This window comes from Hemicordylus capensis, chromosome 3 (genome assembly GCF_027244095.1).
Source record: "Hemicordylus capensis ecotype Gifberg chromosome 3, rHemCap1.1.pri, whole genome shotgun sequence".
NCBI classification, from domain to species: Eukaryota; Metazoa; Chordata; class Lepidosauria; order Squamata; family Cordylidae; genus Hemicordylus; species Hemicordylus capensis.
The window spans coordinates 239,782,767-239,802,151 of record NC_069659.1 but is presented as its reverse complement, the minus strand read 5'-3'; the positions used below and the strand labels follow the sequence as shown (position 1 = coordinate 239,802,151).

The 19,385-nt window shown below is 42.0% G+C and overlaps 1 protein-coding gene across 1 annotated transcript in view; it reads right to left on the bottom strand.

The window, feature by feature from the left end:
* Positions 1–19,385, bottom strand: part of PCDH15 (protocadherin related 15) — a 1,296,732-nt gene that overhangs the window by 608,223 nt on the left and 669,124 nt on the right. The window contains 1 exon segment of the mRNA XM_053307474.1: positions 8,019–8,137. Coding sequence (XP_053163449.1) covers positions 8,019–8,109 — 91 coding nt within the window. The 5' untranslated portion in view covers positions 8,110–8,137.

Sequence of the window (19,385 nt, the reverse complement as noted above, 5' to 3'; positions counted from 1 at the left end):
CAAAAGTAACATAAAGCAGTAGGATGTGTCATACATATAAACCTCGGCCATCTGTTTCATACGGAGCTCACTCTGACTTTATGCCTCTAGCAAATTTATTATTTTGCATTTCTCCCTCAATCTTTAGGCCTTAACTTATTCATAAAAATGTTGCGCAAATAATAAGCTGAACAGCAGATCTGGCCATTTGTTTAATTCCTCAGTTAGTACAAGAGAGGTTGTCATGCTAATCCCAATGAAAGGCAGATGGAATCCAAACTGTCTCAGTTGAAAGGTTTTATGCAGCCAGCTATGTAAGCAAGAGTATTAAATCAAGTTTTGATTTGCAAATAATGGAGTTCTGTGCAACTCAAAAGGCTGCCACCCATTCAAGCAACACTATGGTCCAACTGAAATGTTCAGACCAACATAGATAAGACTATGTATACTTTAAATCTGCAATAGCAACAGGACCTTAGGCACCACATATTGTCAAAAGGTATCATTACATTTAAATAAATTATATACACCAAATATCTGCCAATCTTGATTCTAATAGTGGATGGAGTTATTGTAGCTTTTAAAAGTAACGATTTAAGACTTCTGTTTTTGAAAGCAGCACAAAAGCTAAGGATCTACATAAATATAGAGACCAAAGTGTGGGCGGTATACAAGTTTTAAATAAATAAATAAATAAATAAATAAATAAGATGATCATCCCAATATATCACATTTTAGCCGACATGACAAAAATCACCCAGGGCCGGATGTACTGTAGGGATGTCCCTTCATCATGTGAGGGGCCTGTCTATTTCAAGAAACCCTCTACATGTGCTCCAGATACCTCTGAGAGTACATCAAGAGATCTCCTGGTGATGTCAGTGCAGGCTTGCTCTTTGTCATGCCCCCACTCAAGGACACTGAAGAGGAGTGGAAGGTAGGCAGCTTACTAGAAGGTGGGGAGGCACCTGAGGAGCAGGACGGTGATGTGAATGGGGAGATAACTGAGACAGTCCAGGGCGTGTTTTTGGTTCAAGAGGGGCTAGCGGGGCTGAGTGATCTTTGGAGAGAAGGGTCAGGATCTGAGCCAGAGTTTGAACAGCCACTATCTCTTCGAGGACGAAGATGGGAAAAACATCAACAACAAGTGAGGGAATTATGAAGGAGTCATTGACCCGCGAGAAGGCAGCAGGAACTGGATTGAATCTATAACAGCTGGCGGGGGTAGAATGTTGATTAAGGGCACATGGCTGCTGACTATACATCAGTGCCTTGAACAACTGCTGGAAACAACACATCAAATCGTCTGGAGCCTCTGTCAGAGAGATTGGGAGCTTGGAATTTGAGCTTCTCACTCCTCACTTCTGTATCCCTGGTGAGACTGTTAAACCTGCTATTGTGTCATATACTCTGGCCAGCATCTTCCGTCGAGGGAGCTCGTGACACTCTTGGTGTGATGCTGTCCTTTTTGTGTGCGCCAGCAGACATCTCATCTGAAGCAGCCTATTGTTTATTATGCGAACAGTGCAGCTTGTATATGTTAGAAGTGTGACCCTATAGAAAAAAAGCTCCTGTTGGATATGGAGTATGTAAGTTGCTTTTTGTGGGGTGGTTGAGAAAAGTGGTTGTAGGGGGAGCTATGTGAGGCAATTCCAGAAGGAGGTGGAAATCCGAAGAAAGAGAGAAGAGAGCCAGGCAATGAAGAGGCTGAGCTTTCCTGAGCAACAGCTGTCTACCTGTCCAGTAGCAGGGACTGCCATTTTAAGATATCTGTTCTCTGTGGAAAACTTTGTGGGACTTATTCCTTTTGTTGCATACATACTTAACCCAGTTTAAGCTAATCATGAACACAACATAACACACTCCCTGTGATAGCATGCATTTTCATGATCAGCATCCTTGGGTGCCCAAGATTGCCTATAATGGAAACATCAGGGTGGCCAGAACCTAAGGGGTATACTCGTGAGTCAAGTGGGCCGTAACCCAAAATTTGGCTTTAAAAAGCCAAATCTGGCAACAGAGCTGCCAACACATTTAGGGTACTCACCTCTTCAGACAAACATTGTAAGCATGAGCAGTGTGGGGAGAGGGAGTAAGTCCTGCAAGTGGCATGGGACATCTGAGCGTGCTCGGGATTTTGTACACGAGTACGTGTCCTGTTTTTTTTTAATGTCCAAAGAGAGCTGAAGTGTCAGCCCTAATGGAAGTTGTAAGATGGTTTGTTTTAGATGTTGGGGAAAAAGAATACTGTATCTAAACTATGTACTCTAAGTTGTTTTTTATTGAAACATTGCCACTTTTTGTAAGCTGCCACCATTATTTTTTTACCTTAAACCTACTATTTACATTGTGTTCACATATTTTGTTGACTTTGCCTGTTTGCCCAAATCAGATCAATTTGCTGAGAACTAAGGTCTGCTACCACATTTACCTTCAAGACTATATAGTCATTTGCATGGTTTATCTTGCTCTCTTGTCTGTGTTCTCCTTGCCAGTCAGTCTTCACTGTTTCCTCCTTGCTCGTTAGTGTGTATTCCCCAATATCCTTTTAGAAAGGGTGGGGCTAGTGGGCTGGTGGCACTGCACAATCATGTAGCTTCTTGGATTGTAATGCAGGCTATTTGGGTACAATTGTTTCACGTATGGAACTATTTTGCTTCCAGAAAAAGAACTGGCATTGCCCCACTGTGCATGCAAAGATTTAGACTGGGGCCCAATTCTCTTCCAGTTTCCTTCCTTCAAGGATCTGTGCATACATATCTTTCCATGCTGAATTAAAAGCTTTTGACAATTGACCCTGGTGTTCTAATGATTGCCTAGGCTATGATGTGAATAGTGCAGACTGCAAATACCAACCTGTTTTGTGACTCCTTCAAATCACTACAACTGGAATTGCCTAATGATACTACAGAGTGGTGTGTGTGTGTGTGTGTGTGTGTGTGTGTGTGTCCGTCCCTCCTGGCTTTTCATAGTCCATCCACCCATTCAAAGTCCAACATCTTAATGGTTTTCACATCCATCCATAACTCTATGTTCTAGATGGGAGTACAAACTACCAGCTAAGTTACCTGCCTTCATTTTGTCCAAGTCTGCTATCAATATTATGATTCATTGCCATGAACCTTAAGATCTATGTCAATATCACTTTGATGTACAATAGTTAGATGTACAGTAGGTCGGCTTCATTCCTGAGAATCCCATTTCACTGGCTACCTTCCAGTTTTTCTGAACCATGATACTCACATGCATTGACCATTATATAGATATAGATCTCAGAAAATAGATTTCCTCATTTATGCTGGACAGGCATAAATGAGGAAATCTATTTTCTGAGATCTGTACCAATGTACTTTATTTTCTAATAATTTAGAAAGAGACATCTCGATGACAGAGTTCCAGAACTGTTGTACTAAACACAGATAAAAGTGTAATGTTCATCACAGACTGGAATAGGAATTCATGTGGCTGGACACTGCTAGCAAGGACTTTTCAGATTAAAATAACTTTACCCACATGGAAATTCAATTGCAAACATCGCAAGCCACAAAAGCCTCTCCAAATTGCTGGGCAGACAAGAAACCGAGATATTATCTCTTGCAACAGATGTCAACTTGCCCACAGGCTGAAATAAGGGAAGCTGTTAAGAGATCATATTGCCAGGAATAATTAGTTAGCATATAAATGATAACAAATGAATCAGGTGCCTTTTAGCACACATTAGACTAGTAAATACAGTTTGCATTTTCCCAAGATAGATACATTCCTGACTGCCACTGCAATCTATTTTCCACTGAAAGGCAAAGTTCCCTCTTCATAAAAGGGCAATTTCCCTCTATTTTTGAAAAATGTACAGGTGGCGCTCGTTATGTGAGGGGGTTCTGTTCCCACCAGTTAGTGTGAATATGGAAACAGTGAATAACGAAATCTTAACTCTATGGGGATTGGGGGGTTAGGTTCCAGGGGAAAAAAACCTTAAATGCCTAAAAAGTGGGAAGGAGGAGAAATAAGAGTAAAACTGCACAGTACTTTGCTCTCCAGGGCTCCAGAAATGTACCCTAAAATCCCCAAATCAGCCAAATTTCGGGTAATTTTTTTAATAGCAAAAGCCTCAAAATGGCTCCAGCTGGAAGTCATTTCTGGCCACTCCACAACCACAAATAAATACATTTAAATCTATTTTCACACTGCAGATAAAGAAACCAGGTTTCTATGACCCACCAGGGGATATGCGAAATCAGGGTTGCCAAAACCGTGGGGTGATGACAGCCACCTGTAGCTTGTCACCTTTTCAGTCTTAAATGCCTGCTACAAATGGAAATTGTCCCTCTCCCAGTCTGAGCGAGGTCAAGATTGGAACACCAATCCATTGGTTCTGTCAAGCTTATGAATTAACTTGACCATCTATTCTAGAATGCAGATTGCTAGCATATGTAGAATCCATGTCATATGTTTTCAATGAAAGGCATAAAATATTCCCATTCTGAGACTTCCCCAGTAATTAAGGTGTTTGGATTACATGTATGTCAAATGTCAGTGTTCTGTCTGTTGCAGAAGTATCTCAACAGTTTTGATAGATACTTGGGACATACTCATAATGCTATCTCTACACACACACTCCATCAGTATGATACACTATGCTTTTGTTCTCACATATTGTCCTTGACATCTCTTCCTATCAGTCTGTCCTCTTTTTCACAATACCATTGGTTGTTCCCATGTGATGTCACAGAGAATATTTATAAATGTCATGGTCCTTTTGATTATATTGAATTAACTGATCTGATGAAACAGATGGCCTTGGCAACTTTAAGCCTGTCAACTTAAAGAACTATGTTAAGGAGAACTGTGACATCAGGGCAAAATTTATGCAAAGCATCATGAACTTTGAATTTATGGACCTTGAGAAACGTTTGCAATATTAAACACCTAAAGTACTGCCCAAGCCCTGGCCTTGCATATGACACATCTAAGTGCAAATTGGTTCAGCAATTTCAGAGTTTTTCAGAGCTCACTGATGAAACAGATTACACTTGCTGCTGATAAGGAAAGATTTTAAATATAGATATATGCACATACAAAGGTGTTTTCAAAAGTAACAGCAATCTTTTGATGCACAGCAGGACTAACTTTTTGCTGTTACTTTTCAAAACACCGTTGTATATAATAAAAATTAATCTATAGCAAATAAATAGCCCAGCTAGAATAAAAATAAAAATGCAGTCTTCAATACTAAAAAATACAATGCAAAACAGCAGGCTATAGCCCTCCCTAGCAAGCAGATCTTCACAGCAGCAATCTTCTAGCAGGGTTTATTTCTTTCTCTTTAGGAGCAAAATTGACGAGAGCAGAAGCTGCTTACATGGATCTTACAAGGTGGAAAGATAAGAAGGGCGGTCTGGTTGCTTATTTGGTGCAATTTCAGAATTCACTGCAGGACTTGTTGATATGCAAGTTGAAGATCAGAAGAGGGAATGAAGGAAGAAAAAAGGATACGAAAAATGTATATGAAGAATAAATAAATGCATTCTTCAAGGCTCTTGAAAAATTTAGAACACTATTGATTGAAAATGAATCTCCCAAAAACTTACTTATTCTCCTTCTCTTCAAGATTTAAGTTTAAATTGCAGTAACCAACCAAGCTTATGGTTACTGTCGTGGGCTGTAGAAGTAGGGAACCACAATGATCTACTGCAGTTTGTGTAAGAGGGGGAGACTTCACCTCTGTGTTATTTCACTATATTTCAGATAATGAAGACAGGCTGAAGAAACAGGAGGCGGCTGCTCTGACTAGGGATTTGCTGAAATGCAATCTGGCTTCTGAATCACAGCACAATCCCTTTAAAATTGAGGCCTTACCCAGCTCCTTTAATGCAGAGGCGAGAAGGCCCATCCTTGCTCCTCCTCCTCTCGCTGCCATTGCAATAGTCCTGGTGCTCCTCTAGCAATGCCCACATGCTGACAGGGCATCTCTCAGCTAGCCCTGTGCAATGCCAGTATGCACATGGACTCCATGCATGCATGGTGGCCATCTGCGTGCTGTCATCATGAGCAGGGAGAGAGCTGGTGGGAGCACCGCCAGCATGCGGGAATAGCTGGGGGGAGGACAGGAATTACTGCAATAGCAGTGATAGGAGGAGCAGGGATGGACTTGCTCTTCTCCATGTTAAAGGGGCTGGGTAAGCCCTTATATTAAAGGGATTGTGCCATGATCTGGAAACTGAATCACATTTTTGAGCACGTCTCTAGTTCTCATGAGCTGCCAAGCCCAGCCTTAAGCAGCCAATCCTCAGCTTGGCTGCCCATGAAAACTGCTGGGATCCATGCAGATCTCAGTGGTGCTGTGGCACTAAACCCAGCGCCAAAGCCCAGCTCCTGGGATTGTGTGTCAGTGTGAGCTGCTTGCAGCTCGCACTGACACAGAAACAGATGCCTAGAGCACCCGCCCCCTGGGGGAATTCCCCAAGTCCACTGAGTTTTGCACGCAGCACACTGTAGGATTTGTGGAGGCTGGGATGAGTCCCGCCCTCTGTTTACCTGTGCTGTTCTTGGCAGTGCTGGTCAGGTGGGCCCACAGCTTGCGCACCACTGGGGCTCGGAACAGTCCTCTGGAGGAAGATAGGCCGAACTCTGCCTCCCCACCTGCCTGACCATGTGTGTGGTCATGTCAATAGCCCCAAGGTTTATTAATACATTATATTATATTATTTATTTGTTCGATTTCTAGACCGCCCTTACAGATTAACTCAGAAATATATCCCACTGGCCTTAAAAACTGTCAGTGTGCTTAGGGTCCCCTTTCTCACAAAAAGGCTAGCAACACATCACAGGTGAGATAAAACAAAATACTTCCACCACCACCTTTCAAGGTAGAACAATATCTAGCAATATTTACACTCCCCACCGCCCCAGGAAGAATCCTGAAATGGAGCAAATATAAAGTCACTCAACCCAATATCTAAGCCTCATACAAACACACAGGACAAAACTGATGGCTTTAGGACTTGAACAGCCATTCTTAGAACCACCACTCTAAATCTGGGCCAACAGAAAAACGGACAAGGGCACCAGAAAAACGCAGCTCACACACGGAGAGCAACACAATCCAAAATGATGCAATATTGGTTCAATATGGTTCAAACCACATCTCTTCTTTAGGGAAGTAATTTTTAATCAAAAGACAGATCACCAGCCTGGGCTGGTGAGACAGATCAGGAGCTGGACAGATCAGCAATCTCTGTTCACATACAGAATTCACACATGAGATATTGGATGAGTTTCATAGGTTTAAGGAATACGTGTCACAGTTTTGCTGTTACTTCTTCAGGGTATGTGTTCAAAACTTAAATATGTGGGTCTCAGAGAGGACAAGTTAAAGTTACTAATGTATTCTTAAAGGAACAGCAAACATTCAGTATCAAGAAGTATTTGTTTATGCATGTAAAGATACTAGGTGCATGTAACTTTCTTTAATTTTTCACACATAGAGCAGCACCCAGAATAAATTACTGACAAGTGGTCCTATTGAAATTAAATCTATTGAAATTAAAACTATTGAGTAACTCATAGTTCCAGATGTCACCTAATTTCCTAATCTAAGAGTTCTATTCAGGGACACAGTGAAGTTCAACCCCAACTCTGCCCTGGCTGCACCACCTGATGACATCCTGGAGCTGGAACAGCCACACTGTGCCAAGCCAGTGCAGATATACCATGTATAAAAGACAGCAGGATCTTCATGGGGTCAGGTCTAATGGCCACAGAAGCTGTGGAATCATGAGAAACCTATAGTATTGGTCCACTGCTCTTTAAAAATTGTATGGGCTATATAACTGTTTTCTGGTTCACATAACTGGTTCACAGCATCATCATCACAGACTGTGTTGTGGGGCTGCACCCTTTTCACAGCAGTGTTGCTAAGACGGAGGACAGAAATTGCCTGAAGAAAATGGGGAATGTGCTCTGTGAATTCATGCTTGTTCTGATAATTTCTTTTTTCTTCTTGTGTGAAATTATGTAGCATACAGGAAAAAAAAACTTACCATCATCATTCTGGGCCAGACAATCCATGAAGGCAACACAAACTGCAATTCCTATTGCTAACCATTTTGAGAAGAAAAGCTGCTGTAACATTTTATGTCACGCTTCAATCAAGGCAGATCTAGAAGAGACAGAGACAGAAAAACAACTCATTGGTTTACTATAACTAGCTTGTGTAAATTCAGTTGAAAACATGGAGGCATTGCCGAGTTAATGGCTAGTTCTGTAGTCCATTAAAATCATGATCTATACACCTCCTGTCATAGCCTTAATTATTTTATTTTTACAGGAAGGGACTCCAAAGTGACCTGTCCTTATACTAGACAGAATGAAGGATGAAAACACAATATTTTTGTCTAAGAGTTGAGCCCTGTTCAGACATTATGTTTTACCTGTGTTTAGATGCCTGTATAATCGTACATGTTTTATGGGAATGACCATTCATATGTTCATTTTAAAAGCAGACATCGGTACAGGTCCCTCAAATGCATGGTACAGATGTTGTGCAAATGCATGACACAGATACAGTGTACTGCTGTATCTGTGTTCAACATAACATGTGAATAACTGTACCTGGGTACAATTATTCCCCTTTCATTTTTAAGCAGTGTATAAACATGATTATTATTAATAATAATAATAATAATACATGTGGATATAATGGGGGGGGAGAGAAAAGAAAAATCCCTTAAACAGAGCTTAAACATAATGAGATACAACCAACACAGGAGCGGGGAAAGAGATAAGGAGGCGGTGGTGGGGAGAAGGACCTTCTTCAAGGATATACCTCTTCTATTTCAAAGCATAAACCAAGTTCAACCAGTTCCCTGAAAATTCCTCTTCTTTACCTCGCCAACAAAAAACGACGACAACAAGAACAGTTCAAATGCTGATTGGGAACATATATCAGTAATCCAAAGCTGCAATTGAGGAATTGTACCAGTGTACAAAGCCACCTAATGGAGCAGTGGGGAAATGACTGATTAGCAAACCAGAGGTTGCTGATTTTAATCCCCGCTGGTATGTTTCCCAGACGATGGGAAACACCTATATCAGGCAACAGCGATATAGGAAGATGCTGAAAGGCATCATCTCACACTTTGCAGGAGGAGGCAATGGTAAACCCCTCCTGTATTCTACCAAAGACAACCACAGGGCTCTGTGGTCACCAGGAGTCAACACTGATTCGACAGAACACGTTGCCTATAATGCCTGTCCTGCTGCACTTACAATTTAAAAAACTTATTTGCTTTCATTAAAATTGACTTGGCACACTTTACCTGTACCTGTGTACAGTGTATACGGAAGACCTATTCAGCAATGAGGGTAGGGAATGCTGAAACTGTGTACGGCATCTCAGAGTGTGCCTGGAATGTGTACTCCCAGTGGTGGTGCACAAGGAAGCCTCATCTTTGCTGTTCTACTCATAGTTATGGTGTCTGAAGAGGTGTGATCATGGGTGCTTTTGTGATTGCAAGGTTGGGGTGCCCCAGTCTGCTGATCACAGAAATAACCACAATCACACATATGGCATTTGCCTCTTGAGACAAATGCCATAACTGTGAGCAGCATGGGGATAACAAGGCTTCCTGGTTCATCAACACTGGCAAAAGAACTTCCAGGCACACTCTGGGACACTGTACAGCAGGGTTTCTTAACCTTGGGCCCCCAGATGTTTTTGGACTACAACTCCCATCATCCCCAGACATGGCCTTTGTGGCTAAATAAGATGGGAGTTGTAGTCCAACAATATCTGGGGGTCCAAGGTTAAAAAACTTAGCTGTACAGAATTAGAGTATCCCTTTGGGGTGTGTGTGTGTGTGTGTGTAAGAGAGAGAGAGAGAGAGAGAGAGAGAACAGTGCTCGCTTGTACTATTCACATGTGTACATCATTTCCCTTGCTTGACAATATCGAGGTCATTTTGTTAGCTTGATGCTGGAGTGGTTTGAGCAGAAATGCTTTGCAAGGAGAAAACAAGACAACCAGCTTAGCAGGCAGGCAGGCAATGGCAACTGCACAACCTCCAGAATGGAGGGTGTGCATTCACATAATGGCTAGATTTACCCTGAAGTCCCTACGAGAGCACTTCACACACAATTTAGGTATTTCATTGTGTGTTAGAGTGTAGCTTGATTTATATCCAGGGTAAAAAAAACTAACCCACTTTTAAAGTCAGCTTTTTTGGGCAACTTCAAACTTGCAGAAAAGCCTCGCAGTAAACTCGTGGTAAAGCCTGCTGTATGAAAAATGCCTTGTAGAGTTTTTTAAAAGGATAAATTCATTAATCATAGTTAAGGGGAATTAGATTAACCCTTTGAATTTGAAAAACAGGTTGGCTAAAGAGAAAAAATAAAATCCCACAAGAAGAAACAGCAGGGCGGGGGGGGCGGGAGCAGTGAAAATGAAGCAGAATGTACACACACACATGAAAATAAATTCAAGATATTATTGATAGGCATGGAGTGCTGATATATTAACCTTATAAACCACCTAACCACGCAGAGTTACTCACTGTCACTGCTTCATGATTACATGTTTGTAGTACAGGCATAGAAGCAATGTTTCCTTTCATTTCACAGCCAAATGGGTTCCCTCTGCCTACACTCAACTCCACAGCCTTCAGCATCAAAACAACCCATTTTTTCCTTCAATCTGAAATCATTAAAGTCACAGCTATCATTTTACTTCCAGAAGTCAACTTTTCTTATCTGTGCATTTGCACAGTGTCATCTTTGGCACTTATTTACATCACAAACAATAGTATCTTGTCAAGACGTTAAAGCTCTTCTTTGGATCTTTCAAAGTCTCTTTATATTCATTGCAGTCAAAAGAAAATAGGATCTCTTTTAATGGGGGTAGACAACATTTCCATGAAAAGCAGGAACAGGCAAGCACATCTTTTAAAACTTGGTATTGCTCTTGATTTCTCAACTTGATTTATATACAGACCAGAGAGAGTGAAAATCACAGTCATTTACACTGACTAAGTGTATTGAGCAAATTCAGCCTATAGATAGGGCAGTAACTCAGTGGTAGAGCATCTGCTTTGCATGCAAAAAGTCTCGGGTTCGATCCATGGCATCTCCAGGTAGGACTAGGAAAGATTCCTGCCTGAAACAATGGAGAAGCCACTGCTTGTCAGTGTATTTAATACTGACCTAGATGGTCTGACTTGGTATAAGGCAGCTTCCTATGTTCCTAGATATATTGCACATAGTTCAACAGGAAAGCCAGCAAGCATTATCACATATATCAAGTAAAAAAGCTTGTGTTTTAGATATGGAACAATAAACATCGGCTGACATCATTGGTTTAATAGCCCATGTACTAATAATTCATTTTATCTTTTGAATAATTTTAGAGAGTGTGCATCCCCCATCATTAGAGTCTGACTCTAAGCTGCTACTGTAAGCAGGGGTTATGATTAGGTGGGGTCCAGTGTTCCTTCTAAGGTGTGCGCATGTGCGCACACTCACACGTTTTTTGATGCCCGCTCAGTTAATGTTAGATCCCGCTCAGGCTGAATCAGGAAGGCCCCATTCTAAATGCATGTGCTCACACACTGCCTTGATACTGCCTCTCAGAACAAAACTCATTCCGCACACAGATGAAAAAAATTAGAAAGAGCACTGGTGGGGTCATGACAGTGTGCTCACACACACACACTTCCACTCACACATTTAAATTAAAGGTTTTAATACCACTTAAAAATAGATATATCTTGCTACAATACAAGATTTCTGAAAATTGTGTCAGATGTCTGGCGGAGGAGTAGAAAAAAGCAGGGAAAAGATGGACAAAACTACAACATCTGAGGTCTAACACAAAAATATGAATGGGAGAAACAACTTGTTTGTTTGTTATATTTGTACACTGCTCCAAATTTATGTCTCTGGGTGGTTCAGAACAATATATAACACAGAAATAGAAACAGATTGCAACACAGAAAAAGAAAATTTTGAACAGTAACAGATCTCAGCTTTGTGGGTAAGAGTAACTGTGAGAAGGGTATAAAGATACAAAGCAGCAGCAGCACTGGGGTTTATAAGCATGGAAAGAAAGGCTGAACACCCTTCAGTTATGGTTAAAAAATAAACAATGATGAGCTTCTAGGAGAAAAGCTAGCTGCTCGCTGGCCCAATTGGGGCGGTGCAGCTCGTTTGCCCCAGCCCCCTTCAAAGGAGCATGTGACACCGGGGAACCCTTCTGATTGGCTCCCCGGGTGCTCCAGGGGCGGGGCCAATGTTTCTCGAAGGCTACCCCCCCTCCCATCCCTCAGATATAGGCTGGGCATGGCTGGTTGCTGTGTGGGGCCGGGCAGGAATTTTTTGGTCCACACCTAATTGGATGGCAGTGTGTGCCTTTTTTCGCCTGCCCTGGTCTATATCTATAGTCCTGGTAATCTTCTGGTCACATTTTGGCAGGTACAGTGCAGAGAGAAGCAACAGCTTAAACCTGGTGATGCACCTTAAGTAAGCATTTGGCATAAAGGAGGAGGAGTGGATCCCTTGAGGCTTGACAGATCAGGGATGCCGCACAGCCCCTCTTCTCTGCAAAGTGACATCCTTCTGTATGGCTTTGCAGCATCGGAGGGGTGTCATCAGTAACAGAGACCTGACCTTAGGTCAGCTAGAAAGGGTGGCGCCAGCTTTGGAGCGAGGGAGCCGCCTGGAGCCAAGTTGCTAACGCCATAGTCATCTAGGCCAAGGCAGCCACTCTCACGGCCAGCCTTCTAGGAACCACACTGTGGTGGGTGGAGCACCAAACTCAGCTGATCACCATGTTGGCATGTAAAGAAATATATATCAATAAATGTGGCCAATTTCACCAAAGAATCTCGTGTCCGTGTCTCCTTGGGTCTGGGTGTAATATGACCTTTTAAAAAGTACTGGGGCGTACAAATGATATTATCGCAACATGTTCCCACGAGAGAGTACCCTCAGGCTCAAACATGTGTCAAATATATTTGGCTTTGATTAAGCTTAAACAAATACTAAGATTTCAGGAATGGTAGTGGAAGGGAGACAAGCATCTGAAGTCTTACTTCTGATTGGAACTGGTTGCCAGAGAGCCTCCATCTTGGAAACTGAGCAAGTGACACTATGCAGACACACATATTTGGTGCCAGAACAGAAGTGGCCTCCATTTGGATGAAATAGCTACCTCATGCAAACTGAGCTGTGCATTCTTGCATTCTTAATAAAGCAAACTACAGGTCTTAATAAAGCAAGCTTAATAAAGCATCTGAGCTTTATTTATCTGAGCATTCTGGTGACTGACCAGGAGAGGGATCTTAGGGTCACGGTGGACAGCTCATTGAAAGTGTTGACGCAATGTGCGGCAGCTGTGAAAAAGGCCAATTCCATGCTAGGGATCATTAGGAAGGGGACTGAAAATAAAACAGCTAATATTATAATGGCCTTATACAAAACTATGGTGCGGCCACACCTGGACTACTGCATACAGTTCTGGTCACTACATCTAAAGAAGGACATTGTAGAACTGGAAAAGGTGCAGAAGAGGGCAACCAAGATGTTCAGGGGCCTAGAGCACCTTCCCTGTGAGGCAAGGCTACAATGCCTGGGGCTATTTAGTTTAGAAAAAAGATGACTGCGGGGAGACATGATAGAGGTCTATAAAATCATGCATGGTGTGGAGAAAGAGAAAAGTGAAAGTGGAAAGAAATTCTTCTCCCTCTCACATAACACTAGAACCCGGGGTCATCTCATGAAATAGATTCCCAGGAAATCTAGGACCAAGAAACGGAAGTACTTTTTCACACAATGTATAATCATGATCCCTCGTGATGGTTCCTCATGATCTCTTTTTATTGTGGGTTTCCTGTCTTTGAAGGTCAATGAGGAAACATGAAAAATATTCTCCTTTTCAGACAACTTATGTATGTATTTGTGTGGGACAGTAGCAGTCACTCTGGTTCTCTACTACCTTGGATGCCACCCAGTCAGGTGTTCTCTTATCACACTCACTTTCCTCAGCTTCCCTTCACTATCGTTCTTGTGGTTAAGGCTACACTGAGTTGTCCTCCATAGTCTCCAAACAATCCCTTTTTCTTCCTTATCCCCCGCACATAACTTCACATAGCTGAGTTTTGAATTGCCCAACCCAAGCCCCTGGGAGGTTTGTACATGCCTCAGGTTTTTACTGGACACTAACCAGACTTGGATGAAATCCACTCCCTTGCATTTCCTATAAGACAGCAGACTAAACACAGCTAAAAGAGATCAGAGAGAGAGTGTGTTTTGCCCCATATGTCCCTACCTGTACTGTAAGATCTTCTTCAAAGGCTCTCCTCCAGGTGTCCCTGCCAAAGGAGGTGATGCAGGTGGCTACCAGGGAGAGGGCCTTTTTAGTGGTTGCACCCCATTTAAGGAATAGCCTCCCCAGTGAGGTTCACCTGACTTCATCACTGATTGTTCTGATTTTTAACTATCTTGTATCTTGTCCTTTCCAAATGTATCTTGTCCTTTCCATCTTGTTTTCTTGTAGGATTTATTTATTTGCTTGCTTGCTTGCTTGCTTGCTTGCTTGCTTGCTTGCTTGCTTGCTTAGACATGAAAACAAGTTTCCTGCCTCCCTTGGTGTGAGCCTTGTCTTTTCAAGAGCTTCTTCTAAACTATATAACAGTAATAGAGCAATTTCATAATCTATTATAACGATATAAAGGGCAATTTCATAATTATTACAGGGGATCTCAATGTTGGGCCCCCAGATGTTATTGGACTTCAATTCCCAGAATCCCCAGCTCCAGTGGCCTTTGGCTGGGGATTATGGGAGTTGAGTTCAATAACATCTGGGGACCCAACGTTGAGAATTGCTGATCTATTATATGCAGAACCCTGAAACATTTGGAAATTCCCTAACCCAGAATACACTTTCATTCACAAGTAAGAATTTTTGGTACATCAAAATCAACACAAATTAAGCTTATGATAATGGCAGCTGCTGTTCCAAAACTTTCACAATGTGTGAAAGCACCTGTTCCTTAGTAAACACAAATAGGCTCTGGATGTTTCCACTGGCATCATTTTATAACAATTGGCCAAAGTAGCTCTGCATCTTAGTGGAAAGGTATATAACATGTTTAGTTGTGAAACTGGGCTCTATGTACTAAAACAGAAAATGAAAATTGCAGGTTCTCTGCTATTTTTACTGTCAGTTATTATTCTGTAACAGCATCTTTAAACTATCTTTAAACTAATTTTTTATGCTTCATTTTTAAAAGCAGGATCCAACTCATTTATTCAGCCTAATTGTGTTATTGAATATAAAAATCAAAATACACCATATGCATTGTCGAGTTCAGAGTAGTAATTGCAATTTTTCACTGTACAGGGAAAAAGAACACCAGATGATATTCATTGCAGGTTTTTTTTCAGCTCAAGGTAGCAGCATCAACAAGGTGTAAAATTTAATTCACATTCTCCTTAGTAATGCTTAAGAGCTTAGGAGTGCATATTTTAAGGTGAAGTTCCATCAGTGCTAAATGTTGGAATCAGATTTTCTGTCACGTCCATGCAAAAGGCAGAACAACAGGATGAAGGAAAAGGCTTCTGAGAATCACAGAGTTCTATTATCAAAGGATAATGGGAAATTATAGAGAAAGGAGGTCTGGGGCAGGTGTATTGGGAAAGAACTGCCTTGCAGGCACAAGTCATCCGAAGGCAGTGATGTATATCGTCCTCCAGGGCAGTATTTCAGGCTTCATGCAGCATAATCTCACTTATCCATTGGGAACACAATGTCACCCTCTCTTCTGGGCACATCCTGTATTAAGGTGATGAAGTTTCCATCCATCCTTATTCTTCTGGGCCATTTTCTTTGCTTTTTCTGTTTAAATCTTTTGCTCTGGCATAGCTTTCTTTCCAAAGGGGATCCCCAACCACAACATGCAAGCCCTTCTTTATGGCAGACTTCCTAAACAGTACCATCCATCTCTATAGCAAGGGATGGCTTGAGGGCATGAGGAGTATCATCATTACCAATTCTGCCCGAGCCTCCAGTCCTAAATCGAGCTGTTACCAATATCATAGCAAGAATGTGTCTCAGAAATTGCTAAACAAATTTCAGGATGAGCTTTGAGAGAGCAGCTGCATCATCATCATCACAGAGTCTATGAAAACTATGTTTATGTCACCTTTCCTCTCCCAACCTACCAGTAAGCTGAAAGGAAATGCAGGGAATGCTGCTTTAGATAATAAAATTTCAGATTTACAATGCAATGCTGAAAACATTCACCATGCATAAATGCATTCCAAATAAAGCAAGCATGTGAGGAAGAGGGTGGATGGAGCGGGGGGGTGGGGTGGGGGAGAGAAGGCTTTCTTCCTCAGTGACATTATTTATTGGTTAGACAGAGTTAGGTATTTTGTTCATAAGACGTGGATAAATAATTGCAGTGCCGACTACCAACTTCCCCTGGAGGTGGCTGCTGATTTGCACACACACACACAAGGGGCTTTTCCCAAAGAGAGAAAATTGGAAATGTCTCCTAGAGATAGAATAGAATATCATTTCAATGACATCCAGAGAAGGGGGATTGTCTTGGAGGCAACAAAATCAATATAGTTATTTTTGCCAGAGGGCCATAAGAAGAAATTACACCACATGATATTTTAGAGGCGATAATGAATCATTGCAAATGTAAAACTCTATAACAGTTTTAAGCATTTTTTACTTGTTCACTGTTTGAAGGAGAACCTTTTAAAGCAGCCTCTGTCAATGGGTGGCCCTAACTCCTGTAGGAGGAGGAAGTCAATTATTCAAATGCAATCAATTAAATCTGAAACGACAAACTGCTTTGAAAATCAGTGTGGTACAGTTGATAATGTGTCAGACATGGACAGAGAAGATCTTGCACAGCCAAGCAGCTCATGTCACTGTATGGAGAAGTCAATATATTTCATTCTAATCAACTTCACAGGCTTCAAAGGAATGACATGGGCATAGAGACAGACCCTCCACACTACCCTCAGCTCTTGGAAGTACAAGGAGGATATAATTATAACAAACTAATGAGTGAGCAAGCAAGCCAGTCTTCAATGGATTTGGTATTGAGCCCCCACCCCAGCCTGTTGATGCCAGGGGACTACTGATTCTCAGTGCTCTGGCTCTATGACTTAATGGGTGCCATGACAAGCATGTGGTTCTTCCAAAACTAGCCCTACACAGACTTGTAGAGGGTCAAACTTTATAGAAGAACCCCGTTATCAGTGGGAGTTCTGTTCTGTGGGGTGGGGGCAAGGATAGCAAAACTGTGGAAAATGGGGCATTAGGGCAATGAGAATTGGAGGTTTAGGTTCCTTAGCCAGTGAAAAATGAGCAAAAATTGGCAGAATTGGGGGGGGGGGAATGCCTTACCATGCTCTTTGTGTCCCCAGCTGGCCAGCAATGGCCCCCAAATGTTGCAATTTTCAGTTTTCTCCCCCCTCCCCCCCAAAAATCATAGTTTTAACAAAAATGAGCCAGAAAATGACTGCCTTACTTAAAATGGTGTAACTTTAATTAATGAATGAATTAATTACACCCACCCTGACCCAGGATTATGCAAGTCTTATCCCTTTGGTTCCCAACATTTTGGCGCATATAACAGGGTCGGGTGGCAATTACCTGACTGCGGAAATGTGAAACCATGGATGCCAGGTCTGTAATTAGCAAGGGTTTGCCTGTATATTTTTCAGTGTACGTTTCAAAAAATGTTAGGACTACACCTAAAAACATAAGGCAAGAAGCAGACATTTTTTGGTGGCCTTGGTTACTCTTTCAGCTTAATCTACTTAATAAAGTTTCTGAGGGACTACTACACTATCTTGTATCTTCTTTCAAAAAGGCTGTGTTACAAATGTAATGAGGTCCTTAGAGAATCAAATTTAGGGGGTGGGAACAGTTTGCTGCTTTAAAACCAAAAATGGGAACAGTTTCATAGGCAGTGAGTTTGTGTTGTCAAAGGAACAGAAATATCATTTGACAAAAGGCATAGGTATAAGTTTCTGGGATGAGGCCTGAAATTATGGGCCCAAAATTCACTTAAGTTAATGGCCATAACCTATTTATTATATTTTTATCCGCCCTTCCTCCAAGAAACTCAATGTAAAATAAACACATAACGGGGGCTAAGAGGCACTTTCTAAACTGGTGGCTCTGTTATATTGAGCAGGGGAAGAGCAACTGTTCCTATTTAACCCCAGCACAGCATTTCTCCAGTAATGGTTGCTAGTGAGGCTCAACACACGATCAATGTGTAGAGCCTCGTGGGGTTGTGCGGCTGCAAGCAGCCAGCTGCAAGCAGCCACGGCTGAAACGTAATCACGCAGACAAGGTTAATGGAGCACTTGCTCCGTTAACCTCATTTAAGGGGAAGGGTTTTTAGGTGGGCTAGTTGCCGTGAAACCACTGGGCTCAACTGCAAGCCTGGTGGCTCTCATGATGGTATTTCCCCCCATTGTGAGAATAGCCTCAGTGTCTGCCTTGTATTCCTGTTTAGACTGTAAGCTCTCTCAAGTCATGGAACCATGTTTTCCTTACGATTCTTTTTAATATGAACTGCTTTGAGAATTTCTTTGTTAAGCAGCAGTATATAAATAAAATAATAGTAGTAATAATTATGGCAAATGCAACTCTTGCCAATCCCTCCATCCTTTAGTAAAATCTGTGTTCCTGCTGAGTTCTTGCTGAGTCCTGTTTGTCCCCACTATCTCTTTCCTAGTTTCAGGATGACAGTAGTAGCCCAGACTAAACTGTAGGGCCACCTTCAGACATAACAGGGATCCTGAGGTGGACACAGGTTTCGATTTCGTCCCCAAACTTTAAAACAAACCCTTGGTCTGTAGTGAGTTACATTCACCCAACTGAGGGTCCGTTCCCTCCACTATGTTGTCTGGATTCTGAATTAACTCCAAACCAGAATTAAGGGAGGAAGCTTCTCCCGTTGGCTGCTACTCAATTGACTGGCATGGGCTGCCCTTCCAGGGTTGGAAGAAGCCTGTGCAGCCAGTCCCTCCCCCTTTGACAGCTCCCAGACAGAAGATAGTGATTGGGAGTGCACACGGGGTGTGGGCTAGAGGCAACCTTCCCCCCCACACACACACACACCGTTTGCCATTCTGTCTAAAGGGCAGCCTAATAGTCTTACAGACTAAACTTTTGGTGTTTTTTTTTAGTTAGTGTCATGTCAAAAACTGACCATATTATCTTCCAGTCATTTGTGACGCTAGTAAGTTATTCTTGCAGCCAGGGGGATATGGTCTTGACAAACAGTTGAAGATCTTTTACATAGTCCTAATGCCTGTCTTGCTGCACTTACTATTTAAAAAAACTTATTTGCTTTCATTAAAATCTGCAGTGACAGGAA